At 39.6% G+C, this 24,224-nt stretch overlaps 1 protein-coding gene across 1 annotated transcript in view; it reads right to left on the bottom strand.

Annotated features, from left to right (window-relative positions):
• Positions 1-24,224, bottom strand: part of LOC149744375 (dystrophin-like) — a 360,000-nt gene that overhangs the window by 127,412 nt on the left and 208,364 nt on the right. Inside the window, exons 7-8 of the mRNA XM_089904941.1 lie at positions 17,770-17,942; positions 7,774-7,930 (exon numbers count right to left, since the gene is read on the bottom strand). Coding sequence (XP_089761067.1) covers positions 7,774-7,930; positions 17,770-17,942 — 330 coding nt within the window. The remainder of the gene's footprint in view (positions 1-7,773; positions 7,931-17,769; positions 17,943-24,224) is intronic.

Below are 24,224 nucleotides of genomic sequence, written 5' to 3'. Positions count from 1 at the left end.
ACAAAAGTAGCAAATCCTAGATGACTCTGTTCTCAAGTTTTGATGATATAGCTAGTTTTCAGAAGACTTCCTCAAATGGCTAGAAATGTAGTTCTAAAAATAATTTAAAATCTTCTCTATTCAGCATTTCTAAATATGACTGCATAAAATTCCAAACGTATATGAAAGTAGCTTACTCCATTAGTGATGAAGAATCGATCACAAAGATGTCGATTTCCTCCAACCTAGTCACGCAGGCATCTTAGAGGTAGATAACGAACAGTGAACTTTGCAAGGGAACCAAACTTGTTTAGAAACTCCAAGAGGCTAGGCCAATGAATGCTGGAATGAATCACTGTATCACAACTTTTTTTGTTGTTGTTTTTCAGAGGTGATAGGGAACAATGCATTTATTTGGTAACACAGAGCTGACTTGAATCTTAACGTTCACAAATGGCACCTAAAGACATTTTCTATTTCTGTGGAAATAGAAGGATTCCCTTGATGAGGGAACTCATCAAGCTAACACACATACTAAAATGTACCCAAAGGAAGCAGGCCAGCATTGATAACAGAATTAGCTTAAATAAACGTATAATCTACAACGTGATTTCAGGATAATTTTATTGAATTTCTGAACCTCTCCCTCACTTTGTGGTGACTTCTGAGGAGACTGAACATGCATAATATATGACCTGACAAATGAATAAGTAAACTACTTTATTCAAGCCCTTTCATTTGTCAACAGCATCCACACAATAATGGCTTTCTGTCTACTGTTTTAATGATGTATGTACTGAATACTTCCGTCTAAATCTTAACCAGAAAATCTCAGGAAGCTTTGAAGGTGTCCTTAATGGTCTCTAGGGAAGGAATTACAGAGAGTTTTAAATTGAAAGATGAAAACCGAATGACAAAGACTTTCATTAGTAAAAATGCAAACAAAAAGTCATTACCTACAGTGTTCTTATAATCAAGACCTAATTTCCATTTAAATTTGGGGTGGGATGAAGAGAATTAAATAAACTCATGGTTTATTGCAGTTCTCCTTAGAAATTCCCCACTATGATTTGCTCCTTTAAAACTCTCTCTAGGTTAATCACAGGAGTAGACAAGTAATAAATATCACTTTAGTGACTGCTCAAGTAAAACAAAGGAAGTCAGTTTTAAAAATATATCTGGACCAGGATAATACACACTTCATTGAAAACGAGTCAGTCTAGTGAGGCAAGTAATGAGGAACCGTAAAAGCCAGGATAATGTATTCAAAAGATATAAAAATTGGTCAGTTTATATTTGCTAAGGCACATTTGAGCTTTAATTATTTAGAATACTTCACCACATATGGAACATTATTTTATTAATTAGTCCTCAGAGCCATTCCAGTTGCAGTTGTTATGGCGCCCAGCTGGTTTGGGGAACACACATCCACTCCCATGGGTGTAAAACACTGCTTTGGGGAGTGAGACTGCAGTCCCCAACTACCTGTGTGGACTGTCTTATAACTTTACCTACAGCAGAGTAATTGAGATTGACTGTATATTTTTGCTTTAAGAGTACGAGACATATGATATTTTGCTATAAAACTTTATCACTAATCTGCAATGATACACTAAGAAAATATAAATGACCTGTTTTACAAGCATTCTGATGTATAGAAAAAAGTGAAAAATATTTACTTAGTATTTACACTTCTGACATTTTAATGGGATTTGTATTCCCATAAAAAGCAACAACATTAATAATTTACAATAGATAGTAGGCAGGTGATTTTAAAAAAGTGACACACCAAATACATGAGGAGCAAGGGTACAATAAAAAGTGAGCCATCTTGATACCAAACATTTTATATAAACAGTCTTTGGAGCAAGAAACCCATAAAGAGCGAGACAGTTTATAATCCTGGAAACATGGTAAAGGAAAACAAAAGTCTACAAATACAAACTCTGCGCAAGACTAGATCTTGACAGAGTTTTGCAACGACTGTGCTTCCTTTACCTCTTCCTAATTGGATTCAGAAGATCTGATAGAAAGACCCAATTTCAAGGATTCTCCTTTGTTCTTTTTGTCCACAGGTAATGAGAGCATCACTAACTAGACAGCAACTCCACTACAACTATAAAGGGGCTACTGCATAAATGTGACAAAACTGAGTAAACAGGGTGCAAAATTGTTCTCTCATCAGCACTGAGGAGTGATGATGTTCTCTGAGGGAGTGTTGTGTGACAAGGCTTTTTCTTAAGGATACAAAGAGAATTTCATGAAAACACTGGACCAGACCACAAGTAAAAACAGTGGGCATCAAAGTAGCTTTACACACTATGAAAAGATGCTTACTTAGGAGTAAAGAGAAAAAAATATGCAAGCGAGGAAGGAACATCACTCTTTATTCTTTCTTTCCCTGCCCTGGATCACAGTAGACTAGAGAGGAAGGAACAAAAGATTAGTTCATTGGTTGTTTTCCTCCCTTCCTGCCTCCTTATCTTCTTTCCTTAATTCCTATGTTCCTTTATCTATTCATTGTCTATCATGTACTAGACACTTTATAAGGTGCTAGGTATAAAAATGACAACCCTCTTCCCAAAAGCAAGCTTCTTGGAGCCCAAGGTTTAGTGAAGGTGGTTGACGTTAATCAAAAAGTCACACATATTCATGATGACAAAGGACATTACATTATAGAAAGAAAAGTACAGTGTTATGAAGGCACAGAAAAGGAGATGTGGTCAAATGTGGGCATTAGAGAAAAGCTTGCTTGATGCCCGAGCCAAGATGTAAAGGATTATTAGACAGGAGCCAGGAAATTATGAGGGGGGAGGTTTGGGTAGAAAGGGTTTCAGACAGAGGATCAACATGTTCAAAGCCCCACCAGAGAGGAACACAGAGAGCTGGAAACAAGTAAAAGAAGGCAGTACAGCTAGCATCAAGAGAGCAAGAGGAAGGGCAGTGAGAAAAGAAAAAATTGGGGCCAGACCACCCAGATGGGACTTTGGGGTCCTTGCTGAGGATTTCTGGTCGTTTCCCAAGGGCACTGAAAAGCCACTGAAGAGTGTTAAGATAAGGAATGACATAATTCAATTTACATTTTTACATAGATTACTCTGATTGAAATGTTGATTGCGCTGTAGGGTGTTAAGAGTAGATACAGAAAAGTGAGGAGAAAAGGTCTTGTAACAGTGGCAATGACTACAGTAGACAGAGTCAAGAAAGGTAAACTGACCCAGTGATGTGTTAGCGTTGGAAGGCTGGAGGTTGGTCATCCTGAAAAGGTACTACGTCAGTCTGCGCTGGTGTTGTTCGGATAGGAGAAACTCTTTAGTTAGATCCTCCAATCATTAGGGTTTTGTAGATTACAGCAACAAAAAGATAAAGAAGCAAAGGATTTTAGGGTCTTGAAAAAGTTATTAAAATGCTTGATGACTGAACCTAAGCTGGACTTGGAGGAAGATAAAGATAGACGATCAGTGGAACTAATGTATAGAACAAAGAGTTATCAATGGGCTGGAGATCCTGATATGTCAAAGAAAGGGAGTAAGTGGGTATCTGAATAAGTACACTAGCCAAATGGGGATTAATTCTCTTCAGTATGGTGCATGCTACCCATAACTCTAGCATCACATCTCTCCAAAGCATATTACCGCTCATGAGATTCATGAGTAAGAGGACCGAGAATGATATGTGCTAACATTTTAACGCCGTTAGCAGGCAACCAAAGCCAATAATCAGGGAGAGTGAGGCTGTATTTCTAACAAAATGGTGACTAGAAAGGACTGTAGAAAAACTACGTAGACCAAATTCCTCATCTTATACCTGAAGAACAAAGTAGCAATCACCATCTAACTTATAGATGAACAGGGCTAGAATCTCAGCCTCCTGAATCTTAGTGCACTTGTCCAACGATTCATCTTCTTTGACTTCTGCAACTAGAATAAAATTACACCTTTGGTAGAAATTCTGTCTCATTTCACCATATCATATAATGCATTCTATTTAAAATACCCATCCTTCTCAGTGAATGCTCTTCCACATATACACTGGAGTGTTTTCACTATTTATTCAAAGTTAGAAGACTTTAAAAATTATAGCTATTATATCACACCCTACCACAAAAGCTACCTTAATATTCTGAATTATACGAAGGGGAATGGCTAAAGGAGAAACTGGCAGTTTCCTTGGCAATTTTTTATAGACTCTGGGGTCTTCCCTCATGTTCTCTTCCCTTTTTGTCATCTCCTATATCCTCTTCTCTGGAATAATATAAACCCGTGACCTTTCTTCAAGATGCCAGTTTTTGCTATGTCTCCATAGATATCTTTCCTTTAAGTGCTGAACATATAAAAGCGGCACCATTTTGGGCTTCCCTGGTGGCGCAGTGGTTGAGAGTCCGCCTGCCGATGCAGGGGACAGGGGCTGGTGCCCCGGTCCGGGAGGATCCCACATGCCACGGAGCGGCTGGGCCCGTGAGTCATGGCCGCTGAGCCTGCGCATCCCGAGCCTGTGCTCCACAGAGGGAGAGGCCGCAACAGTGAGAGGCCCGCGAACCGCAAACAAAACAAAACAAAACAAAACAAAACAACAACAAAAAAACACCTATCAGTATCCACCGTATGGCAGACACTTTGCTAGGTACTAGGGTCTTGGAGGTCAGCAAGACGAAATCTCTGCCTTCCTCACTCTGAGTCTAGTAGAGGAGACAAAAATATAATGAAAGACAAACAAAGGAAAGAAACAATTAGACCGCCTCTTCAATAAGAGGAGCGGGGAAAACTGGACAGCTACACGTAAAAGAATGAAATTAGAACACTCCCTAACACCGTACACAGAAATAAACTCAAAAAGCACTAAAGACCGAAATGTAAGGCCAGACACTATCAAACTCTTAGAAGAAAACAGGAAGAACGCTCTACGACACAAATCAAGCAAGATCCTTTCCTTTTTGACCCAGCTCCTAGAGAAATGGAAATAAAAACAAAAATAAACAAATGGGACCTAACGAAACTTAAAAGCTTTTGCACAGCAAAGGAAACCATAAACAAGACCAAAAGACAACCTTCAGAATGGGAGAAAATATTTGCAAATGAAGCAACTGACAAAGGATTAATCTCCAAAATTTACAAGCAGCTCATACAGCTCAATATCAAAAAAACAAACAACCCAATCCAAAAATGGGCAGAAGACCTAAATAGACATTTCTCCAAAGAAGACATACAGACTGCCAACAAACACATGAAACGATGCTCAACATCATTAATCATTAGAGAAATGCAAATCAAAACTACAATGAGATATCATCTCACACCGGTCAGAATGGCCATCATCAAAAAATCTACAAACAATAAATGCTGGAGAGGGTGTGGAGAAAAGGGAACCCTCTTGCAGTGTTGGTGGGAATGTAAATTGATACAGCCACTGTGGAGAACAGTAGGGAGGTTCCTTAAAAAACTAAAAACACAACTACTATACGACCCAGCAATCCCACTCCTGGGCATATGCCCTGAGAAAACCGTAATTCAAAGAGAGTCATGTACCACAATGTTCATTGCAGCTCTATTTACAATAGCCAGGACATGGAAGCAACCTAAGTGTCCATCAACAGGTGAATGGATAAAGAAGATGTGGCACATACATACAATGGGATATTACTCAGCCATAAAAAGAAATGAAATTGAGTTATTTGTAGTGAGGTGGATGGACCTAGAGTCTGTCATACAGAGTGAAGTAAGTCAGAAAGAGAAAAACAAACACCGTATGCTAATACATATATATGGAATCTAAAAAAAAAAAAAGTCATGAAGAACCTAGGGGCAAGACGGGAATAAAGACGCAGACCTACTACAGAATGGACTTGAGGACACGGGGAGGAGGAAGGGTAAGCTGGGACAAAGTGAGAGAGAGGCATGGACATATATACACTACCAAACGTAAGGTAGATAGCTAGTGGGAAGCAACCGCATAGCACAGGGAGATCAGCTCGGTGCTTTGTGACCGCCTAGAGGGGTGGGATAGGGAGGGTGGGAGGGAGGGAGACACAAGAGGGAAGAGATACGGGAACATATGTATATGTATAACTGATTCACTTCGTTATAAAGCAGAAAGTAACACACCACTGTAAAGCAATTATACTCCAATAAAGATGTTAAAAAAAAAAAGAAACAATTGATCACTGTTGGAGAATGCTAATGAGCAAGTTGTTATTCTGAAGACTGGTAAAGTAGAAACATTCACCGCACCTGTCCTAGACGAACTATATGCTGGGTACCCAAATTGTGGATGAGTATATATTTTCTTTCCATAGAAGTACTCCATCTAATAAATGAATAAGAAATGATAGAAATAGGCAATCATCACATTGCAACCCCTAGGCATTGATCATTAATAGCTGGCAAAAATCACACACACACAAGACAAAACAAGACACTGTGTACCTCCTGGTGATGGAAAAATACATTACTATCTATGAAGCAGCCTGACCAAGAAAAGGCAAACCCGAATACAATCAAACCTGTAGAACTACCCTGTTCAACAGAATGGCCACTAGCCATATCTGAGCCCTGGAAATGTGGCTAGCCTGAATTGAGTTGTGTTGTAACCATTGTAAATGTAAATTTTTATGTCAATTACATGTTAAAATGACAAATAATTATTGTTCTATAGTTATGTTAGGTGCAACCATTAGAGGAAACTGGGTGAAGTGTGTCGGGAGACTCTCTGTACTATTTTTGTAACTTACTGTGAATCTGTAATTACTTCAAAATAAAAAGTGAAAAAAAAAGTGGGGGGGGGGCTATTTAAAAGACAAATTAGCCAAGCACAATGTCTGGACCTTATTTCAATTCCTATTTAAACCAGAAAACCAAAACCCCAAAAACCTGTTAAAACATTTAAGACATGTATATGAGAAATGGAAATTTGAATACTGCCTTGGTATTTGTCATGATGAAATTATTGACATTTAAAAAGCATTATAGGGCTTCCCTGGTGGCGCAGTGGTTAAGAATCCACCTGCCAATTCAGGGGAAATGGGTTCGAGCCCTGGTCTGGGAAGATCCCACATGCTGCGGAGCGACTAAGCCCGTGCGCCACAACTACTGAGCCTGTGCTTTAGAGCCCACGAGCTGCAACTACTGAAGCCTGAGTGCCTAGAGCTCATGCTCCACAACAAGAGAAGCCACTGCAATGAGAAGCCCGCGCACCGTAACGAAGAGTACAGTAGTCCCCGCTTGCCGCAACTAGAGAAAGCCCGCGCACAGCAACTAAGACCCAACGCAGCCAGAAATAAGATAAATAAATTTTTAAAAATGTATTATAGTAACAACGTGTTTACCTTTAAAGATCAAATTCTTCTCTTTTAGAGACACTTTATCAAATATTCATGAATTAAATGATCCGTGCCTGAGATTTGCTTTTAGATAATGGAGGACAAAGTAGAGGTATAGAAGAAGTAAGACTGGCCATGAATTGATAACTTGATCTTGATGGGTACCCAGGTGCTTATTATAGAATTATGTCACTTTAGCATACGTTTAATATTTTCCAAAATAACATTTTTAAATATCGCCGAAAGACATGGACAAATCTTAAATGATATTATTAAACGCAGATGCTTTTGACATTTAAAATATAATGGCTTGGATTATTTCTAATTGACCCTTGGACTAGAGGAGTAGAGGAGTGAAAAAAGATTTCTCTTCCACTTGATTTCTTTTCCTTTTTCAACCTAGTTTCAATCGAAACTAATTTTAAAACAGTCATTGAATGCTTACTATGTGCAAATCACTATGCTTAAAAATATCCTACCCTGTGTACATCATTCTGTTTCTGAACTGCTGGGAAGTCGCCTCCAATAGGTGCCTGCCGGCTTAACTCATCATCTTTCAGCTGTAGCCACACCAGAAGTTCCTGAAGAGAAAGGTGCAGACGCTTCCACTGGTCAGAACTGGCTTCCAAATGGGACCTGAAAAATAACAGGAGCAAACTGTCAGAAAATCTAGAAAGATAACTGATGGTTCCAACAATCCCACTAAAGGTACGTTGGTTGGTTACTTCCACAGTGTGTAAACGTACTGTGGACTACATAGCAGTCCTCAATAAAAATCCAGCTACCTGCTTTTGAGAGCAACAAAACGTGGGTATGTTGATGGCAACATGGAGGGAAGACAGTGTTCAGTTATATGTTTATTTCCACATGCAGAATTCTGAGACTTCTGGCATGAAATATACACTGGAATGGACTGCTTTCCTGTAGTGTTGCAATCAATGATTCTTAATGTTTCTGGTAGAAGAACCTGGACCCAGTGACTAAAATAAACCACTCAGTTTTCGTGTGACTCATGCTAGTACCGGAATTCTTTCTGCTTTGAGACATGGAAAGGTCTCTCCCCACATTCTGACTTTTCCATTTCTACACCCTAGGCAGCCTCTTCCATTGACTCCTTCCATCTGGCATCTGTTCCTTTCTGCTCCTCTTCCCATATGCTTCTCCTCCTTCTCTACCCTTCTTTATTCGCGTGCACCTGGGATTTGTTTTCACCAAGTTCCAACATTTTCCGCTTTGTTTCCTTTGTGTAAAATGTACTGAGACAACAACTCACGTGGAAAAGTAAAATCAGACATTTGCCTGAAAGCCTCCCCCCAAACGTGAATAATTTAGGCAAGAGGCTGAGTGCTTTACCATCAACTGCATTTAGAACACGTTAATCCATAGAAGGCATTTAAGAATATACAAATGAATGGTCTGTGTTATAAAATCCACATTTCACTTGAGGATGAGAAGCTAAATGAAGAAAATAAACCATCATCCAGAAAACAAAGAAACGCGGAACGTTAGCAAAGCTCTATCCTCAGGTAAATCAAGAATGATGCTGCATTACTTACATCTTATCAGCAATTATTAATTAATTCATAAAAATTAATGCTGCCTATAAGTATAATATAAACTCTAATGCTGCAGAGATTGAAATGTAAAGCAACCAGGTAGAAGAACATTTCCCTTTGCCACTTGACACCTTAGCCTGACATTTCAAATACAATTCTCCCGCTGGCCTTAGTCAAACAGAATCACCAAATAGTACCTGGGTGCTGAAATTAAACTATTTTAAACTTTCTGAAGGATAATTTGATGATACATAAATGTCTTTAAAATGTGCAAATATAATGACCCACAAGCTTAAATTCAAGGAACTTATGCTAAGAAAGTAACTGGGAAAGCATGCAAAGATACAGGTAGAAAACTGCTACTTACAGCATACTTATGATTGATACAAAGTTGAAACAACTTAAACATTCAGCGCTAGGAACCTGGTTACATACACAGTGGTGAACTCATACAATGCACTGTTGAAATGCCGTGAACCCTACGCAATGTTCAATGTGATGACACGGGCGAATGTTCACGGGCGTGGACAACATCATCCTGTCAGTCACTAAGGGAGAAAGTAGGTTACAAAAACGCACATAATCTATTTCTCCAAAATGTTTGTGTGTGTGCACATGCTGGACTATGCATGAAAAAATTCTCAAACGACAACCAGTTTATCCCTCAAAGGTGGGTTTACAGGTGATTTATTCCTTCATCTTTATACTTTTCCAAATTGTCAGAATTCTCCACTGTGAGCCATATAAACATTACATTCAGAAAAACTGAAGGCATTTCCATCAGGGGAATTAAATTGTTCAAGACTCTAAGGACATTTTTATCTAAGAAATGAATCATGAAGCATCATAAATATCATGAATTAAATATAATAGTGTAGACTGCATATGGTGTAGAGGTCAGCTCTTTTATGTTTCTGTTCTCTCCTCCTATTTCACTTTTCCAGGATAAGCCTAAGCGAGAACTCCCTATGCAAGATTTTAGCTGTTTAATGACATGTAATGACTACTGGTTACGGGGATTCCCTTGGGTATCTGGAATTTGCAGCTTGTTCCCCTTGAAGGTGAAAGAGGCTGTCAAACAGGACATTTTGAAAGGTAGCACATTGTAGATGAGCCACTGATTAAATAAATATTTACTGAGTCCCTCTCAGTCCCAATCAGGCATCGGGGGTAGGGAGGGGGGGAAGGTAAAGGAGGATATAAAGACGTCTAATGCCTGGCCTCCATCTGTCCAGTAAGGGAAATAACGCATCCCTGTGGTGGAGAGGTCTACAGGATTGATATGCCAAAGGGCAGGTGGCCTAAGGTGAGGCCTCCAGCTGCTGCTTCATTTACATAAGGCGGTGCTACAACCCACCCCCCCCCCCGCCGCCCCCCCCCACCCCGTCCAGGTTAAATGGCCCCGACTAAATTATTAGCGGGCAGATGAAACACTTTGTGTCCCCTAGGAGGAAAAAAAAAAAAAAAAAAAAAAAAGAGCGCTGAGACCCAGGGAATTCAGTTCTAAAGGATCTAAGAGAAACTCCATAGCGTGAGATAGGGAAACTGTGAAGAGCTAGGGACACAGGACAGTCAAGAGAGTTAACAGAGGAACAGAAGAAGGACCTGGGATCACGAGTGACAAAAAGCTCTCAAATACCGGGATGAGGGGGCCTTCCTTATTCATCCCTAAGGCATGGAGTTAAGTCACTTTTCTGAATGTTTGATCACCTTAAGTACATATCAAATGACTTTCTTTTCCTTGCTAAAGCCTGAGAGTGAAAGCAAAGATGTGATACGAGGACAAAAACTTATACAAAAAGCTTATAAAAGACAGAGGACACTGGGTAGGGGTTGGAGAGGAGAAACTCAGATAACGGCTCCTGATTTAAAACAACACAAAGATATCCAATCTAAAGCCATGGTTCTCAAACTTTAGTGTGCATAAGAAACATTTGAGCAGCCTGCTTAAAGTACAGACTCCTAGGTTCCATGCCCAGAGTTTCAGTACTTAAAAAAAATTTTTTACTGAAGTATAGTTGATTTACAATATTATATTAGTTTCATGTGTACAGCATAGTGATTTGGTATTTTTGTTGGTATTTTTGCAGATTATACTCCACTATAAATTATTACAAGATAATGGTTATAATTTCCCATGCTATACAATATATCTGTGTTGATTGTCTATTTTATACATAATAGTTTGTATCTGTTAATCCCATACCCTTAATCTGTCCCTCCTCTCTTCCCTCCCCCCTTTGGTAACCACAAGTTTAGAATCTAAAAAATAATACAAATGAAAGTATATGCAGGGCTTCCCTGGTGGCGCAGTGGTTGAGAGTCCGCCTGCCGATGCAGGGGACACGGGTTCGTGCCCCGGTCCGGGAAGATCCCACATGCCGCAGAGCGGCTGGGCCCGTGAGCCACGGCCGCTGAGCCTGCGCGTCCGGAGCCTGTGCTCCGCAACGGGAGAGGCCACAGCGGTGAGAGGCCCGCATACCGCGAAAAAAAAAAAAAAAAAAAAAAAAAAAGGATATGCAAAACAGATTCACAGATACAGAATTCCTGTAATTTGAACAAGAATCTTTACAACTCAGCAGGTGAGCTCCAGGACCATTCTCTGAGGAAGAATTTCTTGAAGTATTCCCTATGTGCCCTAAACATTACTTGCCAGTCTCCACAGGGCAAAGGTGCTATTTGTCAGTGACATGATTTTGAAGGAGATCTAGATGTAATGAAATGCTCTGAGCTCAGAGAACATTTTCTCTGGCCATGCTAAGCTTGGGAAGTGTATTCCAGACACGTTTCTAGTGCATTTGTTGGAAGCAACTGCTCTATTTTTATTTTCAAGATTGTATACCAAATATTTCTAAATGATTAACCTATGTTTGTATTTGGGATTTTTCCTGAAAATGTTTCTTTGTATTTGTAATGACTTTTTCCCCCTGGTTTTAAGGAACTTTAGAGATTATTCAACTCCCTTTTTTGCAAATGTGGGAACTGAGATACAAAGGTATAAAGATACCTGCTGAGGCACATAACTTGAGCTGTCATATTTAGATATAGGAAATGGAAACTACAAACCTCCCTTATATGAGGAAATCCTTAACCTTCACGGTTTTCACCAAATGTTTCGGATCCCTAAGCAAAAAGGCTTCCTGCTAATTGGCAAATATACTCTATTTACCACTACCTACTCAACAGAGAATAAAAGAGGAGGTGTGAAGCTACACACTTAGCCTCTATCCATTTTCTATTAATCTTTATTAGTGAAGACAAGAGCTTAGGGGTTACTAGCTTTTAACAACGTAAGTAGCGATCTTTAATAAGCAGATAATTTCTATAATTTGTAAGGTTTAGGTAAAATGCAGAACCTTTAGGTGTGTTGGGATATATAGTTTGGGCTTTAAGAAACTCTTCACTGTCAGGACTCTAAGAATTATAGGGCTGCTAAAGTGAATGTTATTTCTCCAGACACCGATACCTCAAGTATGATTCAGTCGATGCCTAGTTTGAAATCCTTAATAAAACTTTACTCTGAAAGGCATCTATTCTTAAAGCAAAATGTGTTATATTGAAGTCATTTTTCACTTGGACTTCCTTTATAAAACTAACAATATATCCCTCTATATCTTTGGTACCCTTGTGTAAAAAGATAGCATGTAAGCATACAGAAAGTAAAGGTTAAGAAAGCAGAAATAATAAGGAACCGCAGAAATAAAATGGGAGCTATGGGGCTTTAAATAAAGAGAATTAAGCCCAAAGAGAAGTAAACACTTTTTTTCCAGATGGGCCATGAACTCCAACTTTCAAACATAATTAACATCCCAAGAGTAAGAAAAGGAAGTTTGTGGGCTTTCCTGGTGGCACAGTGGTTGAGAGTCCGCCTGCCGATGCGGGGGACACAGGTTCGTGCCCCGGTCCGGGAGGATCCCACATGCCGCGGAGCGGCTGGGCCCGTGAGCCATGGCCGCTGAGCCTGCACGTCCGGAGCCTGTGCTCCGCAACGGGAGAGGCCCGCGTACCGCAAAAAAGAAAAAAGAAAAAAAAAAAAAAAAAAAAAGGAAAGGAAGGTTGGAGATACTCAACATCCAAGTTGCATTTTTCTCTCACTCAAAGGTAAAAAGGCTTTGTTTTCTTTTGCTCTTTGTCCTCCATTAGAGCAAGACCTCTAATTATTCTAATACCAAGTACTTTCTAAGAGATTTATTGCTGCTGTGGACTATATAATGTTCATGTCCTCACGTCTCAAATTAATGTTGAAAAATTCATGAAAGGGATTACCTTTATATAATATCTACACGTTTTCCCCCCAAGTATAACAATCTCACAGAATGTAAGTTTTGCTGAAACTATGTGGACATCATATGTGATTCTCATAGTTAATAATATATACAATAATCTGGAAAATATAATCTGGTGCCAGATTAAATTGAAATCTTCACACACGTTTCTTATGCACTTGATCACTTCTCAAATTACCCATATTTTCAAAATTAAAAATGCAAGTTTTGTAGCTACAGAATATTTTAGAATGAGAAACACTTTATATGACTAATCACCATCCCGATGTTGCATAATGTCATCAGCGATTCTGTGTGTGTGTGTGTGTGCGCACGTGTGTATTTGTATGTATACACGTAAGTAGAAAATTTTCACTCTATTTTTCTCCCACTTAAAGCGGTTAATCTTTTGTTTGATGGCACTCAGCTATCACTGAGTATTTACTTCTCTTTCTTATACCTCTTGGTCAAAATGCAGTGTGATAACGCATGTCGAACAGATGGCATCTACCTTCCTTGAACTGAATTATGAGATACAATTTCAATCAAACTATTCTTTTCTCTCAAAGACATTGTATCAGTATTTACTTTCTCTTATACCGTATCTTCGAACTTAATCAATTCTTTTCAATATAAGAAAACCAAGGTAGAAAAGCTCAATAATTTGCCTAGGTTTATGAAGAGTGACTGTAGAATTAAAAATAATAGAATTGTAGAATTGCCAGGGAACTTGAAGAGACCACCCATGTGTCTGGTCAAACGTCCTCATTTCAGTGAGAGAGAAAATTCAAGTCTGAAGCAGTTAAGAGACTGGCTAAAGATCAGATGCTAGGTAGTAACAGAGCCAGAGGAGATGCTAGGTCACCCAACTGTTGGTCCAAGACCCTTTCTACTCCACCTCACTGACTCATTTATAGCTTGGAGTTTTGTATTTATCTAACTTAGCTGAAGGCAGCAAGCACAGCCCTACGAAACAACTCATGAATACTTAAAGGAACTTGCCATCAAGTGTAAATCAGAATAGTACAGGGAAGACCTGGTAAAGGAACGGTCAGAAAGCGAAATCTTGATTATGGAATTTGAGTCAAAATTTGGAGGCTCAGAGGAGAGATGGTGTTCCAAGTGTGAGGACCGGCAAATGGATGTACTCGTACGGGACAGTGAGAAAACTGTTGGACAGCAGGAATGGGGTTAGAAAGCAGAATTTACTTGACTCAGAGAATCCATTTGGGGCAGTAACTAGATTGCTGCTTGGGGAGGAATGAAGTGGGAAGCAGAGGAAGGACAGAGAGGGAAGGGGTCAGCAGGGGCTTATCAGGCATAGTTGGTAGAGAGTGGAAGGGTCACTAGATCCTAGGGACTAAATATAAGCTTCATGAGAGCAACGGTCTACTTTTGACTGGTTTTTTTTTTTAATTTTTTTTTTTTTTTGATGATGAGAAACAATGCCGTATTTTATTTTCATTTTTTTCTTTTTGCGGTGCGGGCCTCTCACTGTTGTGGCCTCTCCCGTTGCGGAGCACAGGCTCCGGACGCGCAGGCTCAGCGGCCATGGCTCACGGGCCCAGCCGCTCTGCGGCATGTGGGATCCTCCCGGACCGGGGCGCGAACCCGTGTCCCCTGCCTCGACAGGCGGACTCTCAACCACTGCGCCACCAGGGAAGCCCGACTTTTGACTGTTTTGTTCACTGTTGTATCCTCCGTGCCTGGAAGAGTGCCTAGTATGTAGTAAACATTCAGTAAATAGTTCTTGAATGAACAAATAAATGAAAGAGTGAAATATGGGCACCAACAAGACTCAAGTTCTTGACCAAAGGAATAATGTGATAGAAAGAGTGTCCCAGGAAGAATATTTTTGTAAATGTGCAATGGATGGTCTCAACATGTAAAGAAAGAGAGCCAAATCTATCAATATGGAATGACATGATGAAGACTTCAATCAATCAATCAATAAGAACCACAATCACAAGAAGAGAAAGACAGGGCAGAAGGAAAATAAATGGAGGGTACAAGACATAATGTGGACTTAGATCTGCAAGCACAACGATACCGCTTATGAGTCAATGGAACACAAAGGGAAACTTCAGAATCATTTTTGTTCCGACTCAATTTTTTCTCATTAAAAAATGGATACCTGTGAAATTAAGCGCTAATGTTTTTATATTTTGAAATATAAAAATGGCTTCAGAATCTCTTATGAAATAATGAACAACTGACAGTTTTTAGTATAATATGTCATAGTTTAAGGTAAACACAGGGATGTTTCTCCAGGGTAACTTTGGAAGGTTTTTTTTTAAATTGTGGTGACTTTTCACTGCAAAATAACGGCGACAGAGGAACTGACTAGATTGGCAATGCAAGCTTATGTGTCACTGATGGTTCGGTACGTAACTCTTCCAGGGTTCATCTATCCTATTTCATAACAATCCCCAATTACTACCTCTACTGTGCTTCTCTCAGCCGAACCCTGCCATTCAGTACGGATTGACTGATGGCCTCATTTCAACCAAGCGTCAGGAAATAAACCGAGTCCCTTTGGCGTGAAGAATTACTTCCTCGCTTTTTATGAGTGAGTGTTGATAACACAGTCTGTATTATTCGAGAGGCCTACTAAAAAGCCAAAGCCGCTGATCTGAGTTCTAAATTCTAGAATTTGAAGTACCTTAGACGAGCTAAGGCAACTGCTTTCCACTTGATTAATGACAGCAGGAATTAAACTGCAGTAGCTGGCTTATGGGAAATCACTGAGAATGAAGAGCCCATATTTTGGCCGACATGCTGTCTGCCGCTTTCAATCCTCCTTTTATTTCATCAAGTTCACATGAAAGAGAGAAAAGGCACTGAGTGATGTTCAGAACAGTAATAGCACCTTTCTTTTTCCCTCCCGAAAAGAAGAATAACTTTCTTTTCTTTCCTTTATCTACCGATATCTTTCCCATCTCACAAGTTTCATTCCTTTGTAATGACAGATGTTATGAAAGTGGCCGGTGTCGTTACATATACTCACCTCTCTGAGAGGTGAAGCTGTAGAACGCGAATGGAGCCTCCCTATCTTTGAAAATGCCATCGCCCGCTGTTGCCCACAACTCATCACCGACACATCAATACAAAATTCATGGATCAAAAAGGGAGATAAAAATGAGTGTCTTGGAAGCTAGGGTGCAAATTCGGGGGGAAAAACCACAGAAATAAAAATAAATCCTTTCCTCCTCCCAGAAATCTGCTCTTCATCCTTTCACTTATTACGTGTTTATGTGTAAAAGTTAGGTGGCTCTTACCTTCTCCTTCTTCCTTTATACTCTACGGCATAATACAACTCTTCAAAGCTCAGACTCTGGAGCCAGACTCCCTGTGTTCAGATCTTAGATCTGCCGCTTACTAACTAAGCGACCTCGGGGAAGTTATTTAGCCACTCCGTGTGTTACTTTCTTCAAGTGCAAAGAGAGGATAATAATACAATCTAACTCTTAGAGTTGCTGAGAGCATTAAATGCGTGGACAAATCTAAAGTGCCCATGACATTGCACAGTATGTGATGCACCATGTAAGTGTGAGTTGCTATCATCATTATTCTGTCATATTACGTGCAGATTTCTACAAGAGTGCTTTCAAATGAATAAATTTCATTTATATTTTTGCCTCATTTATAGAAGTAAAGATACTCTATGTCCAAATTTGGGACAACTTAGAAGAGCTATAAAGAAGAAAAATCATCTCCCTCCTGTAATCTTACGACCTAGAGGTAGTGACAACTCCCAGTGTTGAGTGCATCCCACGAGTCCTCTTCTACCTCCCTCCACTACCACTGCTCCTCTAGGCACAGAAGAAAACACAAGGTACTTTTATAAAGAGACGTGAATTAGGCAAAGCAACTGATTAGAAAGCAGGAAGCCTGACTTCCACTCCCCGTACCTCCCATGCCACTTAGGTGACCCTGGGCATTTCACTTCCTCTCTCTGCTCTTTGCCCCTCCACTGAACTAGTGCCAAACAGGTACAGCAAGAGCTTCACTCCGCCCTCCTTACAACAGTGCTGAGACACCTTCATTAACTTCCCAAGAGAATGTTGCGATGCACGAAAGGGCAAATTACAAAACAGGTGTGTACAGAACAGCTAAAGGCTTAGTTTACCGGGTATATGGTAACACAGTCTGAGAGGAAGCAAAAGGCAGGCAGTTGTTATAATCTCTCCTTGGCTGTGGGAGCTATGGCGAGGTCTCCTTTACAATGTTAATTATAACGTATCATGGGTATTTAAAGAAGGTCCTCACGTGCGTTTAGAATGATGCCAAAGAAAGAATTCCAGAATCAACAGACGTTAGTTTTATCATTTTTTGAATAACCCTGTGATAAACCAAGAGAGGACACTATGAAATCAGGATAGCTGTGTTCCTCATTTGAATTCACTCTAATGTCTTAATAAGTATGTCTCCCGTGGTTATAACATAGCACCATTCTAATCTCATCTGAGCCCTCAAGTATCTCCATACTGAGCAAATAAATGATTCATTTATTCAAAATAAAATAAATCATTCTGAAATTGGGGAATTTACATAAACATATGAGATATTAGCTACTTGTGCTAGGCAAGTGAGGGTCATGTTGCCATTTTAATTCATTTCTGGCCTTTTTTTGTTGTTCCGGATCTTTGCTTACCTAATGTTGAGAGACTTTTTCCTCAGCTCGCTCCACTTGAAGTTCATGTTATCCAAACGTCTTTGTAACAGAACCGCATCATCAGAACCTTCCAGGGATCTCAGGATTTTCTGGCCATTTTCATCCAGGTTGTGATAGATATCTGTGTGAGCTTCGATTTCTCCTTGGAGGTCCTACAGGGCATCAGGAAGAAGAACACACGCAGAATTACCAAACAAAAGAGACCGGCTGTGACTGTGAATTTGGAGAACTGCAAAAAATAGACTATTAGCTCAAAAGGGATTTCAGTTGGTTCAACTAACAAGAAGATACACCTCCAACTCACTTTTCTTGGTGTATCATCTCTTTATGTCGCTATGTAGACTGAAAGTGGGCATCTAATTAGGAATAATAAATTTATTCCCTGAGATTATGAATCGGAACATAATACATTTGTAACGTTATAAATTTCATAACTTATGTCTTCTAGTCCATGGAAAAAATACATTATTTCATGGAAGTGACAGGAAATAAAACTCCGTGATAAAGTGCACCACAGTGCCAATCATTGTATTACACTATGGGTCAAGTCATATTTTCCAAGCACATAGTAATCTGTAGAATTGACTCGGACCACAAAAGCATGGAGAGACTAATAAACAAGGCTGTACTTGGCCCACAGCACCAGCACATTAATGGGATTTGATCATAGGAGAGAATCTTCTTGACAATACACATTAAGTTCACCTTGGTAAAACAGCATCACACAATTATCACAGCACCATACATTTATTAGCAAGACTTCCCGTTTAAAATACCATCACATTTTAAGGCTCAACAGGTGGAAAGTCCATAGCACTTTGATAAGAAGTGATGATTTCAACCTCATTTGTACATACACAGATCAAGAAAATTATCATAGTAGAAGAATCTGACCTTTACATGGTATGTCTTCCTGTGTAACATTTTCAGCTTGAACCGGGGACTACAGCACTGATCCTGTTGCATAGCAATCCCGAGAAAACCCAGCGACTGAAAGAGCCCTGCTTTAAAATGCCAACTTTGCTTACATTCTGTTGACAGAATGAATTTCAGACCACAGGCCTCATCACTCAATAATAATAAACAGCCACTTTGTACTCCTCCCTAAACGGTAGCCAGGCCTGTGGGTGTGGGAGGGACCCCGACGAGAGGAGGCCTGGAATATGCAACTGACAGTTTATGTTAAACAGCCAACTTTTCTTATCATTTTTCCATTATAAGCCAGAGACATTATACATTCATTTTCTATATGTGTTTCCCTCCTTGTTCCCAGCAGAACGGTCAAAGCCACTGGAACATTCCTTAGAGAGCTGCCGGGTACCAGCATTCCTTTCTGCCTACACAATGAATGAAGGCTTTGTACATTATCTGACTTGCTTTTAGAGATTTGTATGCTTCTGTTTAACAAGTTTAAAAATTCATTCTGAAGCTCCGAACAACTGGATTGATCTGTGTAACTAGAAAATTCCCCACCCCTTTCTAAAACTGAATTAAAGTACTCTTCTAAAGTTAAGGAAGGAAAAGTGGCAGCAATAACATGTTACAAAGTCTGAAGAAGTGGCCTGTGTTTTCAGTCGCAGCCTCTTAGATGCAGGGAGATGGACGATGAATGTCTCCTGTCACTATTTCTGGCAGCCAAAGTATCACCGATGGACTCGAAAGAGAATTCTGTCTCATTGCCTTCCACTGGAAGACAGGAGGGGAATATGGATAAACCCCATCTGGAGTTGAAAGAATAGAAATACTAAAACATACCGAGGAGCATCTATCTTTATCCCATCAAAAACAGGCTTGTTTTGGAAGGAAACAGCCTGATTCTGAAAGTAGCTGATGTGATAGAAAACCAGTATTGGGCTTCTTGCTGAATGGAGCTTGATCAAATATATATCCAATTTATCTTTGTGTATCTACATGGAAAAACATACCCTGCTGAATTTGCTACTTCTTCAGTGAAAGAGAAAATTGAGGTTAATATATCTAAAGAATTCAGGAATAAAAACCAAACAGATCCAAGTTATCAAGATAATGCCCCCACTTCTCTCTTTTACTTTACTTTTCTTCTTCTTGTATGTGGCTTGCTACCTAAAACTTGGCCTCAGAGTTCACACTTAAGGAATTAAGACCAAACCTTTTGTTGTCAACAAATTAAGATATTTTGACTAATACAATCGGCTTTCTACACTAGCATGCATATAAATTATAGTACATTTGAATTTTTATGTCCTGCGTTTATAGCAGAGACCCAGGTTCAATCAATAGTTCCTTAAGATTATGTGTATCGTGAAGTCATCAATACTTCGCTGAATAAATGAGAGGTCTTCCCAAGCACAGATAGGATGTTGACTCATGAAATTTGCTAATTTTCATCTTTGCCACTTACACTGCCCTGAATTTAAACATCCTTGTTGTATCATCGAGAAAAAAAATGAATATAAACCAGTGCTTGCTGAGGACTGGTTATTTGTCTAGCCTTAGCACTGTGGGAAATCTAAGAGGAAGGCAAGAGACAGTTATGCCTTTACTTTTTCTAAAATCTAGTATGCACTTTTTGTTTAAGTCATTCATATTAACAACTACACGTTGACAATTTCCTGCCAAACCTCATACGTACTCGGATTAAAATTTCTCCCCTTGGAAATTCAGAAGTAGCTGAAGTGAAGTCTTAGCATTGGCAGGAAGGTAGCTCTTAACTCAGTATTACTTCTCTAGTTTATGATGGTAGTGTAGAGCAACAAAGGACACATGCAAAGTAAAGGGCTTTACAGTTTACAAAGCACTTACACGTGTATCGCTTTACTTATTCCTACTCCTTACCCAGTGAAATACATAATATTTTCTCTGTTTTACAGATGAGAGCACCGAGGCTCAGAGATGTTTAACTGACTTGCCAAAAGTGTTAAATGTGGGCAATGGATCCAGTTCTTTTGACTCTAGAAGAACTTAGGCTGTCTCCACACACCATTTGCTGCCGTAAGCACTGGCTATAATAGACAGTAGTCACCGAAGCTGAGCAAGGCTACTGCTAACAAGGGGAAACAACTACTGAGGTTAAAGCACACGGAAAGACGGCATTACTGATTTTCATTAAACTTTACCCACGTGGATTGATTTGTTCAAAATGAAAAATGGAGTCCTGACTACCCTTTTCACTTTTCATTTTGCAATTGGACATGTGGGACCACCTGTGAGAAAAACTTATTTGCACTGGAAAAAGTCTGCTACAAAATATCCCCGCTGCCAGAACAGAAATTCTCCGGGCAGCAATTCACTCCTCTGTCTAAAAGAGTCATGTGAACATTACAGGAAGTCATGACCTGACATATCAGCATAAACGTAGTTTGGCCATGCTCCTTTGGGATGGCGGGCTGGCAGGGATTCCGTCAAGATACAGGGCTCAGGTAGGTTGCTCTAAAAGGGAGGTGAGTATCGGTGAGGACCGTAAGGCTTTCTTTAGGAAGTTGGCCTGCTGTAGTGGAGATTTTTTAGTACAAGTAGGCAGCATGAGTTCTAGGTGGGGAGGGAGACATTGACAGGGCACTTAGGAAGGAGCACACTCGTATTTGCATAAATTACCATGATGGCATTTATCCTAAGATTAACCTTAGACTCAGGGGCCCCAGAAAAGCAGGAGGTTAGAATGGAGAATCGAGTTCTCAGAGGAGACCTAATCTGGACAAAAAGTAATTTTCACAGATATTTTTTAGTAGTTTTATTTCACTTCTGACCTAACGAGAAAAGATCACTCAAGCCCTAGTTGCTACGATCAATATAAGTTTTCTCTTCTTTTTGTGATTGTGTTCTTTAGGAAGAACAATAACTAATGAATAGGGAAAAAGGATTTGTTACGTAACAACAGAAGCAGCAGCAGCAGTAACAGCAACAACACATATAAGACTTCCTTTACAACAGACACTTCTCTAAAGCACTGTATATACATGCGCTCACTTAATCCTCTCAGTAACTCTCCAGGGCAGGCGTTATTAATATCTTCTCTTCACACATAAGAGAATGAAATTACAGAGAGGCTCAGTAAAAACCGCACAAGGTCACACAGCTAATAAACCATACAGCGAAATTTGAAACCCCGGCCGTCAGACTCCAGGGACTGGGCTCTTAACCACTAGGCTGTATCACCTCTGAGTTTTTTCCTATTAATTAAAAAATGTTTCCTATTAATAATAGTCCTGCTTAAATTTCAGCAAATCTAGCACAAGGCAGACTAACATTGTTTCCAGTACTCAAAGAGTAACTTTACCGTCTTATTAATATGGAGAGTGTTAAACATATCTAAAGTAGTGGACAGATATATCCAATACAAGAGAGAGAGCATAAGATAATCGAGAAAATGGGCGCCAATGGCAAAATAATATGCAGCCCCTCCCCTCAGAAAGAGACATATAGCCTAGAGTTAAGTATAATTATGGAGCAAATTTCAACTGTGAATATCAAGAAAGTTCAGATGTGAGGCAAGCAGTATGCTTACAGGCTTACAAGGCAGTTTTAGGAGTAGGGAGTATTGTGTTTCCTGGAGAGCATTTTCAGATCTCACCATTCCTTCTTTTCTGAGCATCTAGCCTACTTCTGTCATAAGTCCCCTTTCTCAGCCTCCAGGGAAAACTAATGGGAAAGTGCAGTTAAACAGACATAATTCTGGTCTCTTCCTTCTCTTTCCCTTATTAGCTGCATAAGTTTAGACTCTTTAATCTCCTTGGCTTCACTAAATATTAAATAATAACACCTATCTGCTGGGTTATTCTGAATATTACATGGCATAATTTTTGTAAAATACTTTGAACATCATCTAGAACACAATAAGCCTTTAATAAGTAATAGCTAATGAAAGGATTTCTATTGTAAGAGAATCAGTGTGGGGAAGAAAGTGATAGAAATAGACTTTACAAAGTCATGGAACTTCGTTTGAGCCTTGAAGGATGGATAGGATTGAGAAAGGTGAAGGGAAGAGGAAGACGGTATTCCAAGTGAGAAAAGCCTGGAAATGGCAAAAACGTGGCAAGGAGTTTGGATTACGAGCAGGTACAATGAACTGCACGGCCTGATTGGAATAGACAATGACTGTTGAGAAGAAACAGGTAGAATATAGTCGATGTCCTTAAACTAAGCAGGATAAAGACCTTCTTTCAGGAAGCTACTGAGAACAGAAGTTTATAAAGAAAAGTAAAGGACAAAGGTGAGATTATTGATTAAATTTGTACCATCTCATGTGACAAGTAGAATGATCCATGGTGATCGAAAGTAGTAAGACAACCAGGGAAGAATATGAAAAGTTATGAAAGTCTTACTTTTATAAGATGAAAAATAAAGAAGGAAGATGCCAAGAATTAGTTACTACTACACACCTCTTTTTATTATCCAAACAAATGGTTATGATACTATTCCAAGACATCAGGGATAATAGATTCCACATATTCTCTTCCCTATGTATAAGGAATTATTTGTCTCTAAAAAAGAGCTCATCAAATGATAACCTCGGGGCTTCCCTGGTGGCGCAGTGGTTGGGACTCCGCCTGCCGATGCAGGGGACACGGGTTCGTGCCCCGGTCTGCGAAGATCCCACATGCCGCGGAGCGGCTGGGCCCGTGAGCCATGGCCGCTGAGCCTGCGCGTCCAGAGCCTGTGCTCTGCCACGGGAGAGGCCGCAACAGTGACAGGCCCGCAGACCACAAAAAAATAAAATAAAATAATAAAAATTTAAAAAGATAACCTCCTTATCTTGAATATAACTGAGGAGTAAGCAATAAAACAAACAAAAAGACACAGGAAGAATAAGTGACCAAACCTCCCCACAAAATTAATCATTACGGACACACCATCTCTAATCTTTTCTGAAAGCAATTAGTATGTGAATAATGATAAGGTCATTAGTTCCTCTTTACTGGTAATTTTTGCCTAATTCAAATAAGCTTAATAGGAAAAAAAAAGAAAAGTGATGTTCTGATTTCTAAGAACTTAAAAGGTCAGAAACAGAGGATCCAAAATGGAGAGAAGTAATCCTTAAGGGCTAAACTGAGAGCAGCAAGAAGTGACACCTGACAGAGAACCAGAAAGGTGTAAAAGGAGCTGCAGGCACTCAGAGTTGACCAGGGTCACACAAGTGTGAAAACTAATAGCCCTACATATATTATTAGCCCTTGAAGGCATCACCTAACTTTAAAGCAAAGCAAAATAAGTAATGTTAATGATCCTGAACGAGCCAGAAAAAGGTAGATTTATGTTCAGTGAACTCTAAGAAGAAAGCAGTGTATGTAAAACTCTTTAGATGAATTTACCCAACGTAGTTATTCTGAAAAGGTGTTGATGCTTTAAAGAAGTTAAATAAAACAAAAACAAACATGCAAAAGTAAAACTCCCTTAGCTTGGTTACCCAACATGATATGTTAAACATTGGCTCTAAATACTTGAGGTTCTGGAGTACA

The sequence above is a fragment of the Delphinapterus leucas genome, chromosome X (genome assembly GCF_059928025.1).
Source record: "Delphinapterus leucas isolate spDelLeu-1000000601 "Yukka" chromosome X, BTC_Dleu_Yukka2, whole genome shotgun sequence".
NCBI lineage: Eukaryota > Metazoa > Chordata > Mammalia > Artiodactyla > Monodontidae > Delphinapterus > Delphinapterus leucas.
Note: the sequence above shows the minus strand (reverse complement) of the source record. Positions and strands in the feature narration are given on the sequence as shown.